This window comes from Mustela erminea, chromosome 1 (assembly GCF_009829155.1).
Source record: "Mustela erminea isolate mMusErm1 chromosome 1, mMusErm1.Pri, whole genome shotgun sequence".
Lineage (NCBI taxonomy): Eukaryota > Metazoa > Chordata > Mammalia > Carnivora > Mustelidae > Mustela > Mustela erminea.
The window spans coordinates 83,951,356-83,972,085 of record NC_045614.1 but is presented as its reverse complement, the minus strand read 5'-3'; the positions used below and the strand labels follow the sequence as shown (position 1 = coordinate 83,972,085).

The 20,730-nt window shown below is 39.1% G+C and overlaps 2 protein-coding genes across 5 annotated transcripts in view; one reads left to right on the top strand and one right to left on the bottom strand.

The window, feature by feature from the left end:
• Nucleotides 1-9,369, bottom strand: part of EFHB (EF-hand domain family member B) — a 57,280-nt gene extending 47,911 nt beyond the window's left edge. For 2 of the 3 annotated variants that reach the window (XM_032332032.1, XM_032332033.1), the window contains exon 1: nucleotides 3,501-4,954. In XM_032332032.1, the coding sequence (XP_032187923.1) occupies nucleotides 3,501-4,412 (912 nt within the window). In that variant the 5' untranslated portion in view covers nucleotides 4,413-4,954. Of the gene's footprint in view, nucleotides 1-3,500; nucleotides 4,955-9,341 lie in introns of those variants that run through there. The other variant, XM_032332038.1, reaches the window with a different exon arrangement.
• A 161-nt stretch (nucleotides 9,370-9,530) lies between these two features.
• RAB5A (RAB5A, member RAS oncogene family) overlaps nucleotides 9,531-20,730 on the top strand; it is a 29,010-nt gene continuing 17,810 nt past the window's right edge. The window contains exons 1-2 of one of the 2 annotated variants that reach the window (XM_032332053.1): nucleotides 9,531-9,926; nucleotides 12,968-13,223. In XM_032332053.1, the coding sequence (XP_032187944.1) occupies nucleotides 13,061-13,223 (163 nt within the window). In that variant the 5' untranslated portion in view covers nucleotides 9,531-9,926; nucleotides 12,968-13,060. Of the gene's footprint in view, nucleotides 9,927-11,660; nucleotides 11,817-12,967; nucleotides 13,224-20,730 lie in introns of those variants that run through there. The other variant, XM_032332055.1, reaches the window with a different exon arrangement.

The following is a 20,730-nucleotide window of genomic DNA, read 5'->3' as shown; positions in this document are numbered from 1 at the left end:
GAATAACAATGAAAGAAACTTATGGAACAATTTTCAGTCTCATCACAAATCCAATAAATGTAAATTAAAACAATGCCTTACAAATCATTATTAATTTTTAAAATTCTGTGGTACAATCTCTTAGAGAGGGATTTGGCAACAGTAACTAGAAAAAGATCCATCCTTTGGCTTCTGCTGAAACTCTATCCTAAGGAAATATTCCAAGACATATAAAAAGATATATACATAAAGATGTTCACAGGCTATTTTTATAGAAAAATCTGGAAAAAATCTAATGTCCAACACGAGAGTAAATTAACTAAAAAATCATATATTAGCTTAAAGAAATACTGTTTTTTAGCATTAAAAGATCTTTTAAGGTCTCTCTATTAACACTGAAGTTGTATTAAATGATAATTATTGAAAAACCAAGAAAAACAATTTGTATGTTTGGCATAACAACTACCTAAAAACACATTTGGAAAAAAGTGTCACAAGATATGCAGTATAGTCAAGAATTCAGACTCTTGAGTCTGAAGTTGTGACTTCAAATCCTGAGACTACCACTTCCTAGCTATATGACCTTCACCAAATTATCTAATTTGCCTCAGTTTCCTCATCTGTAAAATGGAATTTAATAATAGCAGCTGTCTCATAATTTCGTTATGGAGGCCAAAGAATTTATACCTGCAAAGCTCCATGAGTAGTGATGTTGATATGGTAAACTGCTAGTAAACGTTCATGTGAATGCCGCAGAATACTGGTAGGCATTGTGTGAGGGTAGTAAGATTCTGGGTGTTTTCATTCCTGTTTTCTAAGTATTCTAAAATATTGTTATTTTTGTTTTATAGTAAAAATGGATATTTAAATATTAAAATTATTATTTCTAATCGACACTAATATTGACTTCTCTTGACTTGTACCCTAATTTCATTTCCTCCTGTTTATCTAGGATCTGGTTCCACCCATTATTTCCTTTGTATTATCTTAAACTTCTCTACTGATTCACTAAATAAATAAATAAATTCCTAAGTGGAGTCTTTACTCCCTTCTTTTCACTGTCAACACTTAAGGAAAAAACAAAATTCACAATAATTTTCTCCAATTTGAATTTCCTGTTCACTCTTCAAGTATATTGGAATCTGAATTCTCTCTCCATTATGCCATTCTACCAACGTTGCTAATTTCCTTAATGTTCAAAGCTAATTAATCTGTATCCTCTTTACGCTAGCACAGGTGTTTTAATACTGCTAGTCACTTTCTCCTTGAAACTGTCTACCCTGTCCTATCACACAGAGAAAGGAGGATGTGAGAGGAAGAGGAAGCACAGGTTTAGAATTGCCTCTGTTGGAAACCAGAAGCTGGTATCTGCCCGTGTGTGAGATCAGGTCTGAAGCCATAGACCGTGGGACCAATCCAGAAAGAAGAAGCAGGTGTGGTCAAGTGAAAGACTGTGGCTGGGGAAATCCAATAAGGGAACCAGGAAGCAAAGTGGGTCAAAGACAAAAGAACAAACACTCTGAGTCCCAAGGGGAACAAAAAGTCTGTAGACATAGAAAAAATTCTGCAGAATCCCTCTGACCACTTTCAGCAGAATTGTATTGTCAAATCTCAGTGTGCGGAGTCTTTTATTCTCAGAATACCTCAAGGATGCTTCTTTTATGTTCCTCAATACCACCCTCTTGGACTCACTTTTTTCTACTGTTCATTCCCCAATTTAATCATCCTGCCTTCTTTCAACATATATTTACTAAATGACCACTATATGCCAGGCATTATGATATGCCATGAAGCTGCACAATAAATAAGACCCACTCTTCAAAAGCTCACCTAATTGACAATTCTTTCTTTGACCACTGCATAAATATGTTTCCCAAGGTTCTTGCCTAGATTCTTCTCCTATCCTACCCATGGCTCCAACTGTCTCACATTACCAACCATAACCTTGGATTCTTCATCTGATATCTTGCAGATATTTCAAATTCAGGATGGCCAACACCAGATATTCATTTGCCACCAAACCAGAAGAGATCATTATCAAACTAGAAACCCCTAAGTCCATCAGCTTTCCTAGCTTTCCTTTCTTTCACCACATAGAACAACAACTGGAAGGCAATTCTTTTTTTTTTTTAAGAACTTTATTTATTTTATTTTATTTTATTTTTAAAGATTTTTTTTCCTCTTCTTCCTTTTCTCCTCCTTCTCCTTCTTTTCCTCCTTCTCCTCCTTCTTCTCCTTCTCCTCCTCTTTCTCCTTCTCCTTCTTCTGTAGGCTCCACACCAACTACAGAGCCCAACACAGGGCTTGAACCCACAACCCTGAGATGGATGCTTGAACTGAGATCAGGAGTTGGAGGGTTAATCAACTGAACCACCCAGATGTCCCTGGATGGCAATTTTTAACAATATCTCCTACAAAGCCTTCAAAATTGCACTTTCTTCTCTATCCTAACTCTACATGAATTTTCATCCATAATTACTTTGATAAAGCCTTCTAACTTTTTCCTGTCACCCAATATTACCCCCTTTGAGTCCACCATTACTGCTGATATCAAAATTATCTTTCCAAAAGGCAAATTTTATTCACCATTGCTTCTGTTTCCATATGTTCTGGATGTTTAGATTTCTTCCACATATTTCGTTTTCATCTGTATCTCTCTTTTTTTAAAGATTTTTATTTATTTATTTGACAGATCACAAGTACGCAGAGCAGCAGGCAGAGAGAGGGGGGAAGCAGGCTCCCTGCTGAGCAAAGAGCCTGATGCGGGGCTCAATCCCAGGACCCTGAGATCATGACCTGAGCTGAAGGCAGAGGCTTAACCCACTGAGACACCCAGGTTCCCTGAGCTCAGATATTTCTAAATTAGCTCAAATATTACTTGCTCTGCAAAGCCTTCCCATCTCCTTTAAACAGAGTTGCCCAATCTTTCCATTGAGCTCTGTGCTTAGAGTATATATCTATTAAGGAAGAATCAAATTTGTTTTCTACTCATTTGGAAACCTATATAACATTTGTTCAGTTATCAGTCTCTAACATTAGAATGAGTGTCTAAACCTAGAGTGTATGAATAATGTGGTCTTTGTTGTATATTTTCTTGTATCCAGCAAAATGGCTACCACCACCACAAGTCTTTGCTGGAAGAATAAATAATCACAGAATATATAATCAACGCGGGAATTTTTCTTTCATTATATGACTATTAGGATACAACATGTATCTTGGTGAAAGGGTTGAGGAAATGCAGATTGATCAATAAAATGAAGGTCAAAGGAGAAGTCAGGAGGAACCATCGGTATGGTACACACAGAAAACAAAGCTGACATCTAGGAAGGGAGGCAAAGAATGAGAAAATATCAAAGTGAAACCTTGAAAGAATCCAATGGGACAAGGAATTATCAGCAGCTCAGCGAAATCTTTGCAATTTGACTCCGTGAATCCAAACACGTCTCATCAGTTTATCATCTTGATAAAGACATGGATATACAAAGTTCTTAGAGAAAGTACTAGAAAAAAACACTTACAGTTGGCCAGCTAGGCATCCGATCAAAAAATTTCCCAGAGTATATGGGTCTGATGCGATCTGGAGGTTCTATTCCTGGTTCAGTGTTTTCAGCCTCCTTTCTCTCTTCAGTTTGTTGGGCAAACTGGCTCTCAGAAGGTTCTATCACCAAGCCTATTTGGGGCCCTGGCTCTTCTAGTTTGGGTAGACCAGTGTCCACCTCCACAGGAGGCTTCATCTCTGCACTGGGCTTGATCACCACACAGGTCTCTTTTCCCAGTTCCTGTCTAGGTTCTATAACCAAAGTAGGCTGCTTCCCCAGTGAAGCCCTTAATTCTCCATCGGAACCAGCCACAGAACCTCTCCTGCTCCCTAGAGCCTGTGGACTTTCACATACCATGCCCAAGTGAGGCTGTATCATCCTTCCAGAGCATCCTGCCAGAAGACAGTCATTTTCTAACCCCTTTCTTCCTGGTAACATACCTAGAGATTTTGTTTCCTGGGAGGCTGAGACCCCATAGACTCCCAAATTACTCCTCTCCGGGAGGGTCCTAGAAAGATTCTGTATTTTTAATTTCATTTCAAGCTCCTTGCTCAATGGAGATTTTGTTTCTGGTGATGCTATCCTCTCCTCAAATTTATTACTATCCAGGAGGCTCTCCCTACATGAGGAATCTTCTTTTCCTAATCCCACTCTGAACCCTAACTCCGTGGGAGATTTTGTTCCCATGAGGACCCCCCTTTCTCCTGAGTCATCCTTTCCTTCGTCCGTGAGATCAACCTCCATACTCTGGGGACACTTCCTCTCAGACACCCTCATTCCTTCAGCTGCACTCATCTCTAAGGGGAAAACTGCACCTGGCTCAATGGAAGTTCCCAAGCCCTGGGGGTGCCCCAACCCTTTAGGGAACCCCACTCTCACGAAAGAACACATCTCCACTCGGACTCCCTGCCCACAGCTTCCTGCCTACCAATTTACGAGTAGAGGAGTTCACAGAGGAGAAGCAGATGAGGGTCTGTTTACCGGGTTACCTAGGAAACAGGGGCGGGGCTTGGCGCGCAATTGTTTCATCAGGCTGGTCTCTACCCATTTCTCCCTGTCTCGGTCCGTTTCTCTCCCTCTCCTTTCTCTCCCTCTTTTTCTTTCTCTCCTTCCCTCCCTCTCTTCTCTTTTCTTCCTCCTTCCTTACTAGATCTGAAGGGCAAGAAAACTTGAAGGATGTGGTCTTGGGCACTAGAGAAAATGCTCACCAACTTCTCTTCCGTTTTGCAAGCAACTCACTCTCCCTAGGATGGATTTAGCCTCGGGCCGCCCCCTGGCCATTTGCCTATTAATTTTACTGGCGAACAGGGAATAAGTAGCCATTTTTCGGTGGTGACCATTAATTTTAGGTCCTTCGTTATGCAAGAACATGCATACTGCATGTAGTTCTTTTAGCCTAAAGAACTACCTTGAATTCTGTTAATTATATTTGGTACCTGTGGTAGAGAAACAAAGTCTTTGAGAACATTTACACTTTAATAACCAAGCTTTAAATAACATTGAAATAAAGTTTGAGATGTGTTACACAATAATGCATACTGACTTTTTAAAATACTGTGGCAAACTCAAACTCGTTTTAAGCACGTGATTTTTTTTTTTTTTTTTAAAGTGTGTGTGAGAGTAGGGTGAGGGACTGAGGGAGAAGCAGACTCCCTGCTGGGTAGGGAGTCCTAGGCAGGGACCCATTCCAGGACTTCAAGATCATGACCTGAGGCAGAGGATTAACAGCCTGAGCCACCCAGGAACCCGGTTCAGCATGGGATTTTCTTTAAATTGTCAGGTTTTACATTTATTTATTTACATATTCTCTTCACCCAGGGTGGGGCTTGAGCTTGCAACCCCAAAGTCGAGTTGCATACTCTTCAGACTGAGCCAACCAGGCAGCCCCCTTTGTCAATGAAAGTCTATTTGGTGAATATTTGTAATTTCTACACATTCATGGGAAATACAGCACCTAGCTTGGAATCAGAACAGAATTTATAGGATTCCAGTCTTTTAGAAACTATGAAGGACTTGTAAAATTTAAAATAAAAAAAAAGGGGGGATATTATTTCACATTTGAAAAAATTTGTATAAAGTAATTTTCAGATAATTAATATAAATATTCTTCTCCCCTTAAGCATTTTAAATGACTTGATAGCATATAAATGAAGGTATGTCTATGGATACGCATTCATTCAATTCTTTCATTTTACAAATTACTATTAAGTACTTACTTTGTGTCAGTGCTAGGAATATTGTGAAATACAAGCCAATCCCTATCTCTTGGAACTTACTTTCTAGTGGGGATGGATAACCATCAAGTAAACCAATAAATAAGATCATTTCACATACTGACAAGTGTAGTGAAGAAAATACTTTCCTATAAAGGGATGCTGCTTAAGAATTTGTGGGCTTAGAAGTTATTTGAACTGAGGCTTGCTTTAAGCCCTGCTTTTTAAACATGACTAACTCTGTTCCTATAGTCTTTTTCTCATTGCCTTATCACTATGCCTGCAATTCCTTCAGTTAGAATTACCTTTAGGTTTGTCTCAGATAGTCCCAGTTAAAAGAACATTACCAGTCGTTACCATCTTTGATTCATTCTTCAACTACACAATGGTGGAAACATTTCCCAGAAGAGAAGGTAGAAGATACAGATAGGTAAGAGTGCTGGGGATGATAGATGCAAAGTACTAGGAATTTGTGAATGGGTATTTAGAGATTTGAGAGCAAAGGAAGCATTAAGGGCTGTGTTCAAGTCTATTAACTTCATTTAAGGCCCATCCACTTTGTAGCTTCCTTAACAAATTATATCAATAAATAGGATTCCACATTTGACACTAAAAATATACAATTATCTGTTATCTTCAGTTACCTAGGGGTGAGGAAGAAAACACAAGCATATTATGAGTGGCAGCACTAAGAGCAAAGATGTACTGTGGCATATCAGTCTCTCCAAAATTGCCAGTGGAACTTAGAAGTGCTGCCATGGGAGCAGCCCTCTTCAAGGCAAACATTATGACTAAACTATAAAATACTGTGAAATGTATTTATGAAGGGGGTAAATTAAAAGACAAAATTGGTAGAAAAAAATAAATGAGGAAGCATTATCCTAGAACAATGAAATGGGGTGTTCCTAACAATTTATAAATTACAGTATCCATGTGTTATTTGTGAGGACTTCCTCAGTCAAATGCTCATCATTTGAAATGCAATTAAGTTCACAAATATTTTGAGGTCCCTATTGTCAAAAATCCTTTGTGAGGAATTGAAATGATGAATAAATTACTGTCTTGGTCCTTAAGAACTTTAAAATCCTAATAAGATTTTATTTATTTATTTATTTATTTATTTATTTATTGGAAGAGAGCAGAGAAAGAGGGAGAGACAGAATTTTAAGCAGGCTCCATGCCCAGTGCGTCAGGAGGCCTACTCAGGGCTCCATCTTACAACTCTAAGGTTGTGACCGACTAAGCCATCCAGGGCCCCCTCCCCCAATGAGTTTTAGATTCCCCAATGGGAATGAAAATGTGAGGAGAAAAGTCTAGGCACTATAAAATAAAGCAGATAGATATTAGAACCATCATAGGGAGTAAAGCAAAGTATTGAAACTATTGGAAAAAGATAAATCCCGTAGAAGTACAGTTGACCCTTGAACAACACAGTTTTGAACTGTGCTAGTTCATTTATATGTGGATTTTTTTCAATATATCAGAAGATTTTTTGGAGATCTGCAAAATTTTGAAAAAAACTTGCAAATGATACTGCCCAGAAATACAAAAAAAAAAAAAAATTAAGAGGAAGTTAGATATTATTGTAAGAGTAGAATATGTAATAAATATAACTTATAAAATATTTTATTGGTAAGACTTCCAGTCAATTATACGGTACTAGTATTTAATTTGGGGGGCATCAAACATTACATGCAGATGTTCAACTGTGTGGGGAGTTGGTTCCCCTAACACCTGCATTGTTCAAGGGTCAACTATATTCTCAGATGTGATCAAGAGCATTTGGTTTCTTGGCGAAAGTGAAACCTGCAGTGATGAACATTAATTGTGTTCTGGGAGAGAGAGAACAAAGTGATTAAATATGCCAAGATGAGAACACACAGGCAACATTCTGGGAACACTGGGTATACTGGTATGATTAGGGTACAAAGCAAGAGTTTGGGGAGAGGGAAACTATAGAAATAGAATGACAGAAATGTGGGTTGGGCCTAGAGAAGAACTTTGGACTCTATTTTGCAAGTGAGATATCATTGAACATTTTTGAGAGTTACTGGCTGAAATGCAAAAAATGATTGAAAAGATGGGACTATGCATTAATTCAGTTTATATGAACACTACCATAATGCTAGGATTAGATCACAGGTGTTGGGATTAGATCGCAGATTTGGGGATTAGAGAATTTGGGGTATTAGAATGGAAAATGGTTTATGAAGGAAAGTGGGAAGGGGGAAGATGATTTTCCCATTTCAAGTCCAGGTGACTGGAAGTCTGTTAATACCAGTCAGCTAAGCAGAAGGAGGTTTGGGCTGGAATGTTTGGTTTGGGATATAGTGTTAACATGCCACAACTGATGTGACATAGCCTATTTCCTGATTCTTCCTTGGATTGTCCAAGAGGTGCTAACATGACTAACACATTACACTGGAACAAGCTCTTGAGGATCAAGTGCCACAGATACCATTTAGGTATGACACATTATGCTCTTCTGGTTAGTAACTGGGGAGTTCATCTAGAAGACTGGGTGTTCAAGGGTTCAAATCATCTTCCTTGCATAATGTTGACAGAGAATCCCCAGGATACCTTACCTTAAGTATACATCCTAGACAATGTTGATGTTCTCAAAACAGGGCTATACATGCAAAACCGTAAAGTAGCCCTTACCCTGAAGTAAAGTCAATTTAACATTCTATCAAATTACAAAACGAATTATTTTGTTTTGTTTCAGATACCTGGCCGGAAACTACTGTATGAAATTTAACCAAATAAGAGTGTGTTATCGATCTGCAGCAGAGGATAATGTTTTGAGGTTTTTGTTTTGTTTTGTTTTGTTTTGTTTTTTACTGGAATCCTGCGTAAGAACTCAGGACCAGTTTGCAGGTTAGAATACAATTTCACTAGCAGTGGTGATTTTGGACAAGTTACACCATCTCTTTGCTTCAAATTCTTTACCTTTAAAACAGGCACGCCTCACTCACTAATCACACAACCATGACTAGAGACTCCCAGCTGCCAGGCACTGTGCCACACAGTGTTGAGGACCACTTTGGGGAGCTAATACTCTAATTTAGGAAGGCAGTTAGTCTCAGATATTCATTTGACTGAGACCTTGTAGTGTAAAAGTAAAATAGGATAACTCGCAAAGGAAAATCCTTAATAAAAGCAAGCTATTAAGATTTTCTCCCCCCCCCCCCCACAAACAGGTAAACTGAATAAAAGCAATAAAAGCTTATTATTTTAAGATTTTCTCGCCTAGAGACTTTTGGTATGGGGAGGTTCTAATCCTTTTCGCAGGAGTAAATACCTTTACGACCCAGGCTTCCCCTCAGGACACGATCGGAGGGCTGGGGAGGCTCTCTCAGGCTAGAAAAGTCCTCCCCCAAAAGCCCCCTAGCCGTGCTGGGGTGCTGCACAGTAGCGTTAATTGGGCTGTGAGCTCACATTCACAAAAGGAATTTCTCCGCCCCACAGGGGCAGGGAGCAACAAACCCCTGTTCTCGAGCTTCCCCAAAACCCAGGCCATAAAAGAATTCCCCCACCCCCTACCGCCGGGAGCCCAGGACCGCCACCCAGATGACAAAGGCGCCTGCAAGGGCGGGGCCGCGCTTGCCTGGGACGTGGGATGGAGGAAGCAGGCTGGCTCGCCCCTGGCTGAACGCAGAGGTCACATGACACGCCCCAGCCGGCCCCGCAGACCAGCCCCAGCTGAGAGGGCTTTGAGAAGGGGCGGGGGAGCAGACGGAGAGGTGGGGCTAGCTACCGCGGAAGTGACGAAGGGGCGTAGCTCCCTACGTGCAGCGACGTGGCGGCGAGGCCGGCGCCGAGCGGCGGAAGTGGCTCCCGCGCTGGGACTTGAGTGTTTGTGTTTTGGTTCGCGGTGGAGCCGGCGGCTAGCCTGAGGGGAGGAGGCAGAGGAGGGAGGAGGAGGAAGAATTAGTCGGAACTCGAGCGCCGGCGGCGGTGAAGGAGGAGAAAGGAAAGAGGAAGGCGGAGCGGAGAGAGGCGGAGACGGAGCCGGACGGGGGCGGCACCACGGCACGATCCCCGCACGGTCCAGTCTGAGGGGAGCGGCCTGAGGAGGAGACGCGCCGCCACCGTCTAAGCCACCGCCACAGCTTCAGCGTCTTCTCGGGCTACGCCTGGGACTTGCTGCCTGGAGGCTTCAGCCCCGCGGCTCCGCGTGCTGCCGTCTCAGGTAACCAAACCTTCCCTCCCTTGCCAAGAGCCAGCCGGGACCCCAGGTTATGCGCTGTTCTCAGTCTGTCCGCGGCCCTGCCGGCACTGTGTCTCCCGCCCATTCTTCTTCACCTGGCCCCAGTGCCCTGGACCAGAGCTGTCGAGCTGGGCATCTCGTCCTGCCGGCTCTGGTGATTCATTCCTCAAAGAGCTCTGGGGATCGGGATTTGCGGACTGACTGAGGGAGCGACGGGTGTCACCCTCTTCCCTTCTCAAGATGGCGCCGTGAAAGAGTGCTGGAGGCCGCGGTTCCGTCTGGCCCCTTGTCCTGGCAGTCCTGGAGGGGGTGGTCCCAGCCGAAGCCAGGCCAGGGTGGGGGAAGCAGGATGGGAAAGATGGCCAGGGGGCCTGGCGGGTCCTGCTTGTTCGGGCCATCCGGAGTTTGGTATCAGTTACTCAGGTGCTCTCCAAGGAGGAACTGGGGCCTACAGCAGGTGTGAATTTGGGGAGCTCCGCCTACCTTCGACTTCCAAAGACCGGTAATGGAGGGAGGAGGAGGCTCATCAACATAGTCTGCCTAGGGGGTGTCTCATCTATGAAAGGTGATGAACCGCAACTTTAAAGAACTCAAGACAACTAGGCCGCTGAGCATGCACAGTGGGGAGAGAGAGACCTTATGAAACCTGTCCCGCTGTTCTCTTCCCTTAGAAGCTGGTTACCTCCCGAGACTTTTAGACTGTACGCTGTGAACGTCATAATTCACAAATTTTGGTTTTTGTCAGTGTCATAACCAGTTAGAAAAAATAAAAAACGTGTACAGCACTATGATAATTCAGGAGGGCTCAGAAACTTTATTTTTAATGTAAAATTGGGATAATATGAGTTCATAGGGTTGCTGTAAGCAAAATTCATGGAATAGTGGTTGGCACAAAAGTGTGCGGTAAATGTTAGCTGCTGTTGTTAATGCTCTATTCATTAAAGAATACCTAGCGACCTTTATAGACTACCACTTAATTTTCAAAAGATTTAAAAAGCATTTTATGCAAATTTTTGTTTTGCAAAACAAAACAGTAGTGAATACATTAACCTTAATGTTAGGCTGCCTGTATCTTTTATAATTACATTTATTTTCTGCTAGAGAGTGTTGGAGGGAGTTATAGTCCAACAGCTTTAACCCTTAGAAGGCAAAGCTAAAATCATAATTTTTTATGGGAATGTCGTTTTTCCTGAAATTTTGGACCATGGAAATTCGGAGCATGTTGTCCTTGACAAGTATTTGAATTTGCTGTTTTGGAGGTAGTGAAACAATTGGGAAGTGTTTCTGTTGGTATTGAAATATCTGAGTGTGTTGGTACGTGTTCATTCTGCATGATATTCTGTTGATACTTGGTCATTATTTCATCAGAGGGCCCCTTTAATTGCCAATTTTCAGTCCCTTTTATGTGTTGGCCCCTGTATTGGATAGATAGATAGGTAGATTGATTCTGTCATCTAATTCTCCAGTAGATATGTAACTTATTTAAAGATATTATTTATTTATCTGACAGAGAGAGTGAACAACGAGAGAGGGAACACAGGGGGAGTGGGAGAGGGAGAAGCAGACTTCCTGCTGAGCAACGAGCCCAGTGCGGGGGCTCGATTCCAGGACCCTGGGATCATGACCTGAGCAGAAGGCAGCTGCTTAATGCTGAGCCACCCAGGCGCCCCGGAGCATTTCTTATTACAGAAAAATTTTTAAATGTACAGAAATAGGGAGAAGAGTAAAGTGAACTCATCGCCATTAAATTATTTTGTGGCCAGTCATGTTTTATTTACATCCCTACTGTTTGGAAGCAACTCAGACATCTTGTTTAAAGTGTGAATAGTTCGGTATGCATTACTAAAAGGACACTACAAAGCTGCCGTTTAGGTAAGTCAGTGGTGATTTTGTTGTCTCCAACATAAGATCGCTTGGATATTTATTAATGAATTCATTGTCCAAAGGGATTTTTATCTACACTCATTTCATGGGGAAGGCAATTTTCTTACATGAGGTACCTAAATGAAATATAACAGTTACTTTAAGGAGGGAATCATCAGATTTAAGGAGCACATGATCAGATTGTAGCTAAAGATGGGAGGAAACCATTGTGATTTGTGAGTAGATTGGAATAATGTTCCCTTATTTCTTTGAGATTGAAAATTAGCATTAGGTGATAAGAGAAGTTGCCATTTAGTTAGGTTTTTCTAGATGTGTTAAATAGAAAATAGTGACATATTTAATTGTTAGGCCCAAACTACAGAATAGCGTTAACAAAGTAAGACACTTAATTAAAGATTACCACATAGAGGACCTCTGTTAACACAGAGGTATGTATATGTATAATGTACTTGAGCACATGAAACAGTTCTAAGTCTTTTAGCCACTGGACACACAAACCTGAGAGCCTTATAATACTTGTTGCTCCAATTTACCATTAGTTAAACAAAAAAAATGTATAATTTTACAGGGGCCTTCCCATAATAATAGCCAACATTTATTGAGCTCTTAACTGTGTTCTAGGATCTTTTGTAAGAACTTTCCATTTATGAACTTTATTTTCCCTAAAACTATTCTAGTCCAGCTAGTCTGGCTCCAGAACCTAAACTCTTGAATCATCTCTCAGGTTGACTGAGTTTGAAACGTAGCTCTTTCATGGCTTTGTCACAAGTCTGTCACAGTAACTGTATGACCTCAATCAAGTTACTGAACCTCTCTGTCCCTGTTTCCTCATTTTTAAGGGTTGTAGTATCTATAGGATTGTTGAGCAAATGTTAAGTACTTAACTACCTGGCACAAAGTTAAGTCTTTAATAAAGATTAGCTATAGAATTTTTTTAAAATTCTGAAAATTCCAGCAGGATTTTAGGCTTAAATCTCATACCTTTATATTATTACAAAGGTAGTGAACTTAAATGACATTCAATGTCATATCGATGTTAAGATTATCATGCAATAATATGGTACAGGCAAAATTTGCTGAAGTGATTAACATTAGATTTGTTTTGTTTCCTGATTTGTTTATTTAATTTTTCTTTACAGGTTTCTCTACATCTAGAAAGAAAAAAATTGACACCTTGCATCCTGGAAGTTCATTTAAGAGACTGAAATTAGGGACTTCTTTCGAATTTGGACATGGCTAATCGAGGAGCAACAAGACCCAACGGGCCAAATACTGGAAATAAAATATGCCAGTTCAAACTAGTACTTCTGGGAGAGTCTGCTGTTGGGAAATCAAGCCTAGTGCTTCGTTTTGTGAAGGGCCAGTTTCATGAATTTCAAGAGAGTACCATAGGGGGTGAGATTTTCTTTTTTCTCTTCATTTAATTAAATTATACATTGGCAAAAATTTTGCAGTTCTAGTTGTTTGATGATGAATACCTAAGTAGGTTGCATAGTGAAGAAAACTGTTCAGCAGACCAGGCTTTAAAACTTACGTTGATTTTTGTTTAGATAGTATCTTCCTACATTTTGATTTCCTGGTTATCCCCAAGATGGTTTTGTGTATAAGCTGGAATACAGATGCAAGCATGAAGAGAGTCAATATCCCAAGTATTTAGATTTGATCTGATGCCTGTTCCTTGATAGTTATTAGAGGCTTTTTCAAATTAATACATGTTTTAGCACTTTAGGATGAGTAAGAAAATAGTAAAAGTAAATAATGAAAGTTAACCTTAAAATTCTAATTCTAAATAACTGGACTATTTATAAATTACACTGATTAGTAAAATTAATTAAATTTTATTAAACTTGTTTAAGAGTGCTCCTAGGGTGAAGGAAGAGAAAAAGTCAATGATCAACGGAAGAGGGACAAAAAAGGGAAATGGGACCTGGAGAGAAGGACAAAAGAAAGGTTAAGAGGTAGAGTACACTGAATACAGTGGTTGTGGTAGAGCTGAAATGAGGGGAAGGTAAGAGGCAGGAGAAAGGTAACAGCTAATAGTGCAGTGTTATGGATAGAAGACAGGAAATTTGATAAATTGAATTTAATCAAATTCACAATTATATAGCAGTGGGGCAAAACAACCTTTTCCTTTTTTTTTAAAGAATTTATTTATTTGATAGAGAGTGAGAGGATGAGGGGGGAAAGCAGATTCCCTGCAGAGCTGGGAGCCTGATGCGGGACTCGATCCCAGGACTACAGGATCATAACCCGAGCTGAAGGCAGTGGCTTAACCAACTGAGTCACCCAGGCACCCCCAGAACAGCCTTTTCCAAGCATCCTCTTTCATCTGTCAAATGAAGCTTTTGAATTGGGTAATACCAGAGGAAACACGGTTTTAAGATTACAATATTTTGCAAGGGGTATATAATTAAGCAGTACTATATTTTTAAGGGTATACATAATATATTTTAATGTCCTACATATAAAAAGTCAAACTTTTGAGATACTTAAGACTGATACTGACACATAGCAACTTCAGATCTTTCAGAAGTGGAACTTCCTGTCCTGCATTTAGTGTATGTTCTCAAGTACACTTGAGGATCTTGTTCATAGTTCAGACCCTTAAAATAAAATAGTTTATAAAACTAGACTACCTCCTGGTCTTTCCCTGTATACAGGAAGTATCCTGCATAGGTGATATTTCCACTTCAGTAGACTCAGAGAAGTGTGGTGGTGATTGTCAATCTCTTGTTTGTACATCTCTCAAGTTACACAGTGTTACATGTTTTAGTTTGTTGTATTTTGTTTTTCAAAATTGATTTATTGAGAGAGAGAGAGAGAGAGTGTGTACACAGTGGTGGGAGTGAGTAAGGGCAGAGGGAGAAGGATAGAATCCTCAAGCAAACTCCCTGCTGAGTATGGAGCCTATTATGGGACCCATCACAGGGTCAGTCCCAGAACCCTGAGATCATGACCTGAGCTGAAATCAAGTCAGCTGCTCAACTGACTGAGCTACCCAGGTGCTCCTAGTGTTTTGTGTTTTTATAATGAGCATGAAAAATGTAGTCCATGGTATGGAGCTTTTGAGTTAGAAATCCAATGAATAATAATAATGAGTAATATACATAATATACATTCTTGTGGTGTCTTTGTTAGTAGATTTATATATATATATATACATACATATATGTGTGTATGTATATACATACATATATGTGTGTATGTATATACATACATATATATACACACACATACATTTATGTATGTGTAGACACACACACAGACACATACATCTGGTTTAGTAATGAAATATCAAGGTAATAACAATTCTCGAGTGGTTGTCAGTGGCAGCATTTCCCAAAGTACTTATGAGTTTGAGGCTATAAATACATGGGACAGATAGAATTGATAAATGCCACCCTCCCCCTTTTCACAATACATACCAAAATAACAAAACACTGAAGTGCTGTAGTAAAGAACTTAATTCCTGGGAAACTGCAGGAGCCTCAGAAGCTTAAGACTAGAATCTTTTTTTTTTTAATATTATGATCATCCGAATGTATTTTTTCCTAATTGACATTTCAAGCAGGACGTTTACAAGAAAAATTTAATCCTGTATCAATGTCATAAGTACACATATTTTCTGATATGTGTGTATGCGTATATATAGTCTGCATTTCCATTAAATACAAATTAGATTATTTACATTTCAGTAATGAGTTTTTCAGGTTTTTGTTCCTACATGTAAAGCTTCCTTAATATTTTCTACTTGTACAGATCAAATCTTGTTTTTAAAACCAACTCTATAAGGAATTTATACCCAAATTTCTGTGTCAGTGGTTGTTGGATACTTTCTAACTACCTTGACTATATAGTAATATCTTTAGGAGGTATGAAGTGCCATTACTATTATAGCTGTGAGCGCCGGTATTTGGTTTGGTTTTGAGACATTACTGACATAAAACATTGTGTAAGATTAAGGTAGAAGACAGTGATTTAATGTCATGTTTTGACAACAGAACAGTGACAAAAATGTGTCAGAGAATGAAGTGCTGTTCTTTTATGCTGTTTGCTAACAGCATAAGGGTGCTGTTCACCCTTAGGAATTATAGTAGTAGTCTATTTAAGGATTTCAAGGTTTGAGCTATTTAATGCCGAATACCACAGGTCTGTAACTTTTAAGAAATAAGTATTTTTGTTTTGGCTGATGTGAGATAAGACTTAGCTAACAGATGAACCTGGCCCAATGTTTTGCATTTCACCTGTGCTTTATTTTTTGATTGTTTATGTCTGGTAATAGTCATTATGGTCTGAAGAGCTTAATTAAAATTTTCTTCTGATTGTGTTTTACAGTGGGGATCATATGTTGTACTCTTTAATTTGTATATTCTAGAACCTTACATTCATCAAGAATATCAGGGTAGTTTATGTGATTCTTCCTAAACATGGAAGTTTGATTTAAGAATCCATGTAGTCTCACAATTTCACATACAATTGTCCCTTGATCCTGTAACACTCACAATGAGGTTAGGTCATTAGGTGATGGGTGTAGCACTTTGGGGAGTTCTAGCTTATTTATAGGGGTTTAAAGTCTGCATGACATTTTTTATTCTTATTAAGACAAGCCCAGAAGGTTGGCAAGGAATATTAAGGCTCAGGTGGTTGTCTTCCTTCCTGCTATCTCATCTGAAGGCTTAGTATTGACTCAGTTAATATTTGTTGGATAGGGCTGGCCATCTTTCACTTAACACCTTGAGTAGTTAAAGACTTTACCAGATTTCAAGTGAGTTACTCTTGTCAAAAAAAAAAGAACCAGAATTTATTTTTAAACACATTTAAGTATTACTTATAAACAAGTAGATAGATCTTCGGTGTAAGAGCAGCATAAGGGTATGCAGTGAAATAAGATGTAGTCATTCAACTCTTTTTTTCTTTTGAAAGATAAATGTTTTGTACCACAGTTTAATTTTATAGGCAGTGTCATCAGAGGAATAGAAGACACATGGTTTAGGTTATAGAACTATACATGAGAACATTAACAGCATTTCTTTGCAGGTACTGTAATTTTTGAACTTGGGTTTAGAGCAGTGGTTCTCAGAATGTTCCCTGTTCCAGGAGCATCTGCATTACCTGAGAATGTGTTAAAAGTGCAAATTCCTATATCCTATATTGAATCAAAATCCTGAAGTGGAACCAGTGATCTTACATTTTAACAGGTCTTCCAGGTGATTTGATATGTGCTGAAGTTTGAGAACAACTACTTTTGTGTTCTGAGTAGTCAATATTACTTTTACACTGAGGTTCTTGGAATAATTGCTTTTTTATTTTGAACTGTAGTTTGGGTAGGATTTCTAAAAATAAGTTGTTTATCCAACTGCTCCAGTTTGAAGATAACAAGTATTTTGTCCGGTTACATCATATATTATTTGTATCTGTTTGAATGGAAACCCTTTCCACAAGTCTGTTAACCTGTTGGGCCCTTTAAGAGAATATGGCCCCTTCTCTGTCCCATCTAGGTTGCTCTCCCTTGTCTTTCCTAAGGAACTTAGAGTATCTGGAGTTTTCAGTTATCTGTACCAATGCTGCTCCCCCTTAGTGTCACAAGTAATCAAGGACTGATTATACCCTAAGTTAGAGAAACAAGTGCCTTTTTAATTGTAGTTCCAGTACATGGCGCATATTCTGAGGCAACTCATACTCAGCTTTATTTTACTCTTACAGAAAGGAAAATAATGGTACCTAACTTGAAAAGGTTTCAGTGAGGATTAAATGAAAGTACATATAAATTTCTTGGCTACTGTGCCTAGCATAAAGTAAAATGCTTATTAAATGTTAGCTGCTACCACTACCATCACCACCATTACTTTTTGCTGAGTCATTTTTGTCACTGTTCTGTTGTCAAAACAGGACATTTATTTTGGAATCATAACTATTCCATGTAGTGCATAGTGTTTGATTTAGGATTTGACAATGTTAAAAAATTTACGTTTAGATTTTCTTTTATTGGAAGACAAACGCTCGGATTAAAAATTATAGGAACAGTTGCTTCTCGGCCTTTTGTCTAAGATCAGGTGTAAAAATTATAGGGACAGGGGCGCCTGGGTGGCTTAGTCGTTAAGCATCTGCCTTCAGCTCAGGTCATGATCTCAGGGTCCTGGGATCGAGTCCCGCGTCAGGCTCCCTGCTCCACAGGAAGCCTGCTTCTCCCTCTCCCACTTGTCCTGCTTGTGTTCCCCTATCTTACTGTGTCTCTTTCTGTCAAATAAATAAAATCCTTTAAAAAAAAAAATTATAGGAACAAACCAGAGTTTTTTTAGAGGTTTTTATTTGTCATAGAGCACGTGAGCACAAGCAGGGGGAACGAACTGCAGAGGGAGAAGGCTCCCTGCTGAGCAAGGAGCCCAATGTGGGACTCGATCCCAGAACCGTGGAATCATGACCTGAGCCGAAGGCAGATGCTTAACCCAAGATTTTAAAAACCTTATAAGCAAATACTTGCATTAAATTTGAGCCTTCCAAAAATGAAGTTTTTGCAAATTCATTCAAGTAGATAGTATGAGCATTTACAACTAAGTTTCTTAAAATTCTACATGGTAAATTCTTACTAATTTCCCCCCTCCATTTATTGGTTTTCACAAAAGTGGTTAGTCATGTATATTACACTAAATGCAGGCCACCCACATGAACTAAGTTATTTGTGGAAATTTTCTCAGAGGGAGAAATTACACTGTTAAGTAGAATACTAAATGTATTCGGATATTAAACTTACTTCCTAAACTGGGAAAGAAAGCCTAGCCAGAAAATTTGAATCTGAGTAAGTCATGTTCTTCCTGTAGTAGTAAGCTTTCTGTTGCCCTTCACTTGTTTGCCTTCAGAAAAACCAGTCTGTATATAGATGATCCCCAGTTCACAGGGGTTCTACTTAAGATTTTTCAACTTCATGATGGTATGAAAGCAATACAGACAGTAGAAACTATACTTTGAATTTTGATTATCTTCCAGGCTGGCAATATTCAATATAATACTCTTGTGATGCTTGCAGTAGCTGGGAGTCCTCTAACTCCCAGTCAGCCACGAGATCACAGGGTAAATAACTGAAACAACCATTCTGTACCAGTAACACCATTTCATTTTTCATATTTAGTACAGTATTCAAAAAATTACACAAGATATTCAGTACTGTGTTAATAAATAGTCTTTGTGTTAGGTGATTCTGCCCAACTGTAAGTTAACATAAGTGTCCTGAGCACATGTAAACTAAGGTAGGTTAGGTGTATTTTTTTACTTCCACCATATTTTCAACTTGACGATGGGTTTATTGGGAATAACCCCATCAGGAGTCCAGGAAGACCTGTACTATAATCTGTGCATTTATTACCTTTATCTTTTTTCATCCACACATTGCTCTCAATTAAAAGTGCTTTTTTTTTTTTTTTTTTTTTTTTTAAGAAGCATGTACAAGTAAGGGGGTGGTACAGAGGGAAAAGGAGAGAGAATCTTAATCTTAAGCATGGAGCCCTATGTGGGACTTGATCTCACAACCCTAAAGTCATTACCTGAGCAGAAAGCAGGAGTTGGATGTCACCCAGGTGCACCTCAATTTAAAAAACTTTTCAGAAAGAACAGAAAACCTAGAGATAGACCATTGGCATATGGTCTTTGATTGGTGAGGAAAACAGTGAAGTGTTCGTTGTTCTTTCTAACACAGAATTAAAATTGTCAAAGTTAATCATTGGTTTCAAGTGGAAGAATATCCTTATGCATGATAGTGTTCACTTCTAGAAAGTGTGTATTCAGTCAGTATTTGAGATAAGTTGTATTACTCCGAGAAGTTGGAAGAGATTTGGTACTTTATACCAGTTTGTACCAGTTTGCCCTAAAAAATGAATCTTTAATAGTCTAAACATCGTTATTCTCCAGTATCCTAGTTTAAAGTGTTACACGTGACTACTAAATATTGCTGTCAGTTAGGAGTCTGTAAGCTTGTTTCTAATTCTGGTACCTTTCTATGAACACTTATCTGAGACCTGTTTGTAAAATGAGAGGGTTGAACTAAATAAGGATCCTTCTAGAGCTAACTTTCTAAAATTTTTGTCCCATCTTACTTAATTCATTTATTGTCCTCTGATGCTGCTGAAGTGCTCAAAGCTGTTTGATAGGATCTTTGCCAGTTAGTTCTAACTATAGTGAACAGCCTCTATTGATTGACTAATTTGCTGCTTTTATTCTGTCAGATTGTGAAAATTCTTTAAAATTCATTTACTCAATGAATTTACTCAGCTCTTAACACTGTGCTAAGTACTAGAAGTTAAAGATGACCTTATGGTTTGGGATGGGAGACAGATTGAGTACACATAAGGAATGAAAAATGGTATTATATACCATTATTTATTTATTTGTTTGTTTATTTTAAAGAATTTATTTATTTGACACACAGAGACAGCAAGAGAGGGAATACAAGCAGGGGCAGTGGGAGAGGGAGGAGCAGGCAGGGAAGCCTGATACGGGGCTAGATCCCAGGACCCTGGGATCATGACCTGAGGCAAACAAAGGCAGAGCTTTAAGCCTAAGCCACCCAGGCTTCCCACATAAAACTATGTAAATTATGTCTAAATTTCCAGTTGGCCTTCCTGTTTTATTTATTATATATTCCAAAAGAGGACATATATGTATATATAAAGGAAGTGTATTTAGTTACATACTGGAAAAATCTTTAAGTTTTCAAAAGCTTTGGTGCTTGGACTTGATCACATGTATTTTGGCTGCATTCAGTCTATTTTTGCTACCTTTCTGTTGTTGACTCTGTTCTAAACATTTAAGGTTTTGTGGATAATTGACCTTTTGTAGACAGCAGGGACCCATAAATGATACTTGTTCTGGATAATGATTGGGTGTGGTGGGGTGAGAACCTTTTTTAAAA